Source organism: Polyodon spathula, chromosome 2 (assembly GCF_017654505.1).
Source record: "Polyodon spathula isolate WHYD16114869_AA chromosome 2, ASM1765450v1, whole genome shotgun sequence".
NCBI classification, from domain to species: domain Eukaryota; kingdom Metazoa; phylum Chordata; class Actinopteri; order Acipenseriformes; family Polyodontidae; genus Polyodon; species Polyodon spathula.
The window spans coordinates 101079044-101086803 of record NC_054535.1 but is presented as its reverse complement, the minus strand read 5'-3'; the positions used below and the strand labels follow the sequence as shown (position 1 = coordinate 101086803).

Here is a 7760-nt window from a genome sequence, read left to right as displayed (position 1 = left end):
GATCATTTACAATTTACTTGCCCTTGTTGTAAAAGCATCCACTTCAAATGGTTAACAAATAGCACTACAAAAATACAACATAGTGGAAGAATTTACAGAGATGAAAATTGAACTTTTATAATAAATCAGTCATTTGAGTCTGCTTTCTTTCAAATGTTACTTAGATAGTCCACCAACAGCCCTATGCATTCTTTAAAGATCTGCTCAATATCGAGCCTGAAAAAATATACAAATGCCATTTAATTGTGTTTAAAACACGGTTTACATGTAAATATATAATGAATGGTTTTATCTCAATATTGTGTCTGCTCTATTTAGAGATTTCCAATAAGACAAATCACCAGAACATGTTCTTGAAAAACATTATTTATTATTTTTTTGTGTGTATAAAGAATGAGGCTCCAGCAATACAACACTCGGCAGCGATTGTACAATGTTGTTGTTTTCTTGTAAGAAGTGCACATTGAGTACAAATTCATAACTTTAAGTGTCTTTTCAATACAAAACATGGGTTAAAATAATGATAAAAGGCGTTTCTTTTACTTAATTTAGCAGTCAAAGTGAAATAGTTAGTGTTATTTATTTCATGTTGATATACACGATTATTAAAAAATAAAAATAAAAAATTATCCTGAGAATCCATTAACGTTTAAGATTGAAAGGGTTAGCTTTTTATTACGCTTTACCGTTATAAAATTGTGAAAAAAGGGGACAAATATTGCAACTTACAACTAAAAAATGATACATATTATACATTTCCCTTTCACATGACGAACACAGGCTTTGGTGGTTTGAATGTTATTCAGCTGCGAGTGTAACAAAAATGTACAAAAATAACCCTACCTTCTGGGAGTTTTTTTTTTTTTTAATGTATATATGTGTATATTAACAGCCACTTGAATTCCTATTAGCAATGTTCTCCACGGTGTGTAAAGCAGGTCCTTGGTGTGCGCTAGGCAGGGCTGTCAGCGAGGAGAGTGATGAAGGTAACAGCGGTAACACAGGAGAGGACCTGGAACCACAGCTGTTAACGGGGCTTAAGCGAGCCCCTATGATACTCTCTATAGAAAAGGGGGCGCGCTGCACAGACGCGCTAGATTTGGTGGTTGTCTGCAATGATGAAGGCAGGCTGGGACTGAGCTGGGGGTAGAAGCGGGTCCTCGCCATGTCAGTGGTGGTAGGCATTATGGAAGGTGCGGGGATAATAGTTCCAGTGTGTCTGGTGGATTGCTGCTGCTGCTGCTGTTGAAATGCGAAAAGGGCTGAGTGTGGGTGGTAAGGCTGGAGCTGAATCCCATATCCGCAGCCGTAGGGTCCATAACCATAGGCGGCAGCTGGGATAAAATTGCTTTGATCCCGCAGCAAGTCCGACGATTGCTGCCTTTTGAAACGTTTCCTTCTCCTTAGAAAGCTGCCGTTGTCGAACATATCGGCTGACTCCGGGTCCAAGGTCCAGTAATTGCCTTTCCCCGGGTTCCCAGGCTCCCTGGGTATCTTGACGAAGCAATCGTTTAAGGACAAATTGTGCCTGATGGAGTTCTGCCAAGCTGGGAACTTCTCTCTATAATAAGGGAAGCGGTTGCTGATAAAATCGCAGATCTCGCTCAGCGTCAGTCTCTTTTTGGGGCTTTGCAGGATGGACATTGTAATTAAGGCAATGTAAGAGTAAGGAGGTTTCACTACGGTGTTTTTGCCCGCTGGTTTGTAAGAGTCCCGGGATGATAAGCTATCCACGCATTGCGGCGACGCGGCCAGGAGAATATCGTCATGCATCTCGTCCACTTCGTCCACATAGGACCGTCTCTGGCTGTCTCCACCATCTCCTTCGCCTACCACGTCGATATCGGTTTCTTCCGAAAGGATGGACGCATCGGACATCTCTGAGCTCAGAGTCATGGCTCAACGGCAGCTAGGTCCCGAGGCTATAGGTGCAGACAAGACCAAATTCTATATTGCCTTCTATTAACAGTACTCATAAGGAAACGAAGACAAGAGGCAATTTGTGCGGCAAGAAAATAGTCCCTTTTTCAGGTAAGTTTTGGTTTTCTTTTTTTTTTTTTTTTTTTTTTTTTTTTTTTGGCGATCAGCAGCACAACATAATGCACAGTCTAAAACCAAACGGTACTTCAAAAGTATGAAAAATATCTTGAAAAGGCCGGATCTGAATCTAAAAGAGGGCGGGCCTTTCCTCCCTCTTTATACAAACGCTCACAGATCACATGGATAACAAACGTCACCGGGGAGAGCTGATGATGATAAATAAGTTAAATGTGTTCTTTTCAGGCGGTCATCATGGTATATCGATATGGTTTAGCAAAAACCAAACATCCCAATTTTGGAACTTAAAAAACTAAATGTTTCAGAGCCTTTCATAAAAAAAAAAAAGAACAAAGCGTTTGTTAAATTTAATAAGAATATGGTATATGTTTTTATTTCATTTCATAGCCTATATTTTGTTACCACATAGCGATTTTTGATTTAGAATGTTTAATTGTTTTGTTTTTTTTAGTTTGTGTAGGAAAAATGAAAAAGAATACAAACATGAAAGTTATGAACAGTTTAATGGTTATTTCTTCATAAAATCATTCCACTGTTTCATTTGGTTACCAAGCATACACACACACACACACACACACACACACACACACACACACACACACACACATATATATATATATATTATCATATATATATATATATATATATTATATGTATGTGTGTGTGTGTGTGTGTGTGTGTGTGTGTGCGCGCGCGCAACCATAAACAATATATTTGCCAATATTAACAGGATTTATACCCCTATGCATAAAACGAACAGTCAGGATTTTAGGACACGATTAAACATATTCGAATATCTTATGTATTTATTTAATTATTTATTTATTTGTTGTTTCTTGTTGGGTTTTTTTTGTTGTTGTTCATTTGTAGGACTAACCAAATAAGCATCAATAGGTCCCTGTCTGCCTGTTAAAAAAAAAAAAAAAAAAACAACAACAAAACAAAATAAACACAAACAAGCATTTCTGAAATAACAGTCTCTCTGCACTGGCCAAATTAATAGGTATTGCAGTGTATGTAAAACACAGAAACAATCTGTCCATCAACAATCCGTATCATTCAGTGCATGTTAATATTTAAATACACGTATAGAAAAATAATTGAGTTTACAAAAAAGCTCTTCTGCATTGGGGTAAAATTGTTATTTATTTCAGTAACTGTCCATTTTTAATTTTTTAACTGTCAGTATATATTGAAAATGTTCACACGCTGTTTGAACTGTGTATTTACTGATGTATTTTATTTTACTGTATTTGTAAATGGACGGGGTTAAAAGCTAGTAGGTTAATGTTGACTCTCTTAAATGTATTTGTTTGGTAATAAACACTGACAAAAGAAGATGTTGAGTTATTTGTAAAAAGCCAAAACAAATCTAAATCGTTTACTGTTTATAGTGAATTGTGACGGAACGAATTTAATATTGTTATAGAAAATTGGAGTAGGAAGCATTTTATAGAGGAGGCCTATTTCTTCTCATATTAAAGGAGATCAGTTTAAACATGTTTTTTAAGCTATGCTGTTTCCATGTGGATGCAATTACAGGGTTGCATTGCCTGCTGAAAAGCAATCACAAAATTCCTCTGGGCATTGCCTTTCGAATGTGGTCTCTTACATCCTCCAAATTCAGATCGAAAATGACAAGGGGTTATTTTTTAAAAACAAATAATAATAATAATAATAATAATATAATAATAATAATAATAATAATAATAATAATAATAATATATTTAAACAATCAGAAATGCATTGTTTATTTTAATCACAGCTCTTCAAGTTTGCTGTTCCTAATTTCCCGTATCATATATGCACACTTGCATACAAGTGTTAATATATAAACAGGTTCTGCAGGGTTAAAGCAGATGTACCAGGCAATTATTTTAAGCCGCTGCTGGCATTTAACTTAAAAATTAGCAGATGCTCTTTAGACATTATTATTATTATTATTATTATTATTATTATTATTATTATTATTATTATTATTATTATTATTATTATAAAATAATAATACTGGTATGCCTTGATTAAACGGAATTTAGTATTTAAGTAGCCTACAGCTCGTTTTCCATTTCACAGTCAACAGTATGCCACCGCATTGTTTGAAATGAAAGGTTCGTTTTCAAGATTATTTTACACAACACAAATTAACGGCTCTGATCAGGTTACCTTGATGGCTCTTGTTAAAAAAATAAAAAATAACAACTTTAAACGCGTGGTTATGGTTGGGAGGAAATACAATTCTTGAGTGGCAGTTCACTTCATGAAAAATGTTTTTATAAAGTTTTCTCAATTTACTGCGGAACGAGCATGTTCATTAAACCCTGATTTCTGTATCCCATAGACTTCTGTATCCCTTAGATTTGACGCCTGCGTAGATCAAGATCGCTATACGTGAACGTTTTATACTTTAAAATTGGACTACCAACACCATGTAATACATTATTTAATTAAAATGTGTTTTAAAAGAAAAATACAGTTTTATACTTTAAATGAAGGGTTTCGTGTACTGAGCAACGCAACGAAAATCAGTGATGTTAAATGTGCTGTTTTATTTTGCTACAGAATTAGTTTGGTCTTGTTTTCATTATTTGTTGCAAACTGCAGCAGAACACAATGGCAGTGCTTGAGAACACAGCGGGACTCGGGAATAGGAATATCAAGCACACGTCCAGCTTTGAAAAACTGCATCTGCACTGGAATGGAATCATGCGGGGATACAGAATTCACCGGTACCACCGGTACCTAAATGTGTGCTGTTTGTAGACCACAGCACCACCTTGTGGGAGCATTCTGTGAGCGTATGGTTCTGCAATAAAACGTTTGATGACTGTCTATTAGTAGTAGTAATGATTTTAATAAAAATAATAGGAAAATAAAAGTTGAAACAACTGTTTTTAAAGAGATTTTAAATGGACAGGCAGGAGCTCTCGGAATGTGCGACCTGCCAGTAGGAGTAGTTCTATTTAAAAGCCCATTAATGGGACCATCCAACATTGAGGACTACATTGAGGAAAAATAATTCTAATTAGCATCCTCAATTTGAGGATGCTAAATGGGGTAGGCTCTTAACTAATTAAATAAAAAAACAGTCAAGTGTGTGAACCATGCATCAGCTGCAGAGTCACTTACAACAACGTCTCACCCCAAAAACAGAGCACAAGGAGGTTCAGTGACTTGCTCAGGGTCACACAGTGAGTCAGTGAATGAGCTGGGATTTGAACTGGAGACCAGACAAGCCTGCTTCTGTAACCACTGGACAACACAGCCTCCACTAATTATGCCTAGTAATGTAAATGTAATTATACATATTGTACATTGAAGTAGGCCTATGGGTAATTGCAGTATTCTTATTGTTCTTCTTGACATTATTATTATTATTATTATTATTTATTATTATTATTATTATTATTATTATTATTATTATTATTATTAATGCACTGCACTGCTCAGTTGTACACAATAAAAACAATCACATGCCAAAATCATCACATACAACCTCCATGCATACAGTATACATTATATATGCACTCACTGCAGATATTTAACAGATACCTTCATTTTCTTAAGTGGTAACATCATGTATCTGAGCATGACACCCATAGAAATCACAGGTATGCCTATGTGCCATGCTGTGGAGAGATCAGTCACTTGGTGTTTGCCCCTTCAATTTGTTCTGTCAGTTGCTTGTTTTAACTGTACACCATGGAAAACTAAAAATGAAATGGTACTGATAGAAATACCTGGCTGAAGAACAGCTATTTGTTCTTCAAGAATTTTTGCTCTCTGCTATGAATTTCATTGTTCAAATACCGGTGCTATGTAAAGTAATCACCACACCTACCCTGTACTTACAATATACTCAGAATGGCCCTACTGGAAATGGAAGACCATTGAGATTAGCTTGCTAGGTAAAGGCTAATACCTGCTGCTTCTGAATACACACATGCTTACCTGGGATGTCCACCAGGAGGTGAAAACGATTGGAGTGTTAATTCATTCAGCATGTTTCTTGGTCCTGAAAGGAATGGATTAACACGTGTGTCAGTGGCATTCTTGCCCTGTTAAATACAGCACAATGTGAGAGTCAGACAGACAGACAGGCACCCTCCAAATACTCACTAGATGTTGATACACTGAAAAGACTGTGCTAAAGAATGTTCTTAGCAAGTTTCATCACACTGAGTAAGCAGTTCTCTAGATATGTGTACTGTCAGGCAGGTCAGTGCTTGCGATTTAAAAAAAAAACCAAAACATTGTATTTTTATAAAAACAGTGGACGTAAACATGTCACATTTTGCTTGCTTGGTTCTGGTGCTTGGTCTCGTCTTTCTGGGAACTTGGTGCTACCTCGAAATGTTGCTTGACATCTCTCAGCTGGTGGGAAAGGCAGAAATGAGGGGGATGGGGGGGGGCTAAACCCAAAGCACAGCACTGAATGGAAAGAGAGGTAGGGTTGAATGTTCCTGGTTACATTACAATGAAGTTGATATAAATGTGGGAGTTACCTTTTTAGTCTGTCTGCTTGACTTTGATGGAGATGGCTGCAAAGATGTTCCTGTCAATCAAATGATCATATTTGATTGACAGGAAAGGTGTTCCAGGTGACCAGAACTGAACACAATATTCTAGATGAGGTCTAGTAAAATGTATTTTCAGGGGTTAAAATGCAACTTTACCTTGATATTTAATGCAGGGCTTCTCAAACTCGGTCCTGGGGACCCCTGTGGCTGCTGGTTTTCATTCCAACCAAGCTCTCAATTACTAAACTACAGCCATAATTGAACTGATAATTTGCTTAATTAGACCCTTTTTACTTTTTTTCAGCTCTTAAACAGTTGCAGTTCAAGTTACTTATCAAATGTTACAGCTAATTTGAAATATGCAACTGTTTAAGAGCTGAAAACAAGTAAAAAAAGTACAATTAAGCAAATTATCAGTTCAATTAAGGGTCTGGTTAAGTAATTGAGAGCCCGGTTGGAATGAAAACCAGCAGCCAAAGGGGGTCCCCAGGACCGGGTTTGAGAAGCCCTGATTTAATGGTAATGGAGTAGGCATTAAAAAAGAGCCTTCCATTTTAACTGCAATGTTACTTTGAACTACTGTGCAACCACGCATGTGTTCTACAAGGTTCTTTATAGGCTCAACGCATTGTGTTCGCAGTACCACTACCTGCAAATTAATTATGATATATATATTTTAACATTCAATTCTTAAACTCAGTGAACATGTTAAAACAGGGGTCTCCAATCCTGCCGGTGTCCCTCCTGGTTTTCGTTCCAACTATACTAATAGAACTAATTGGAACAATTAAGCTTCTGATAAGCACTTAATTGGTCCAATTATGTAATTTAGGGTACAGTTGGAACAAAAATCAGGAGGGACACCGGCCTTCCAGGACCAGGATTGGAGAACCCTGTGTTAAAAAGTCCATATCAAGCCATACAGATAAATAAAATAAGCAAATTCATTAATAAGTTATAAAACAGTTTGTTTACTATTACAGGCACCTTTTTTTAGCGGTTGCCTGGATGTGTAGCTGGACTGGGGTGTTTACGCTTCAAACTGTATAGCTTTGAATTTATCTTATTCTTATTGTGATTGGCTGCAAAGACACTAGAGTTAGCCAGAGATTGGATAATGTTTTGTTAGGTTGATTTTTCTTGTGTACAGTTTCCTAGTAACTGAAGACATTGTACTCTGGGAGA

At 36.6% G+C, this 7760-nt stretch overlaps 1 protein-coding gene across 1 annotated transcript; it reads right to left on the bottom strand.

The window, feature by feature from the left end:
* Positions 1–354: 354 nt before the first annotated feature.
* LOC121305509 (forkhead box protein D1-like) lies at positions 355–2151 on the bottom strand. Its single transcript, XM_041237155.1, has one exon. It carries the CDS (start codon positions 1894–1896, stop codon positions 886–888), a length of 1011 nt encoding a protein of 336 aa, XP_041093089.1. The 5' UTR covers positions 1897–2151; the 3' UTR covers positions 355–885.
* Between the last annotated feature and the right edge of the window lie 5609 nt (positions 2152–7760).

Excerpts from the sequence above, each read along its gene's own strand:
- LOC121305509 (XM_041237155.1), bottom strand. The coding sequence starts at position 1,896 with ATGACTCTGAGCTCAGAGATGTCCGATGCGTCCATCCTTTCGGAAGAA.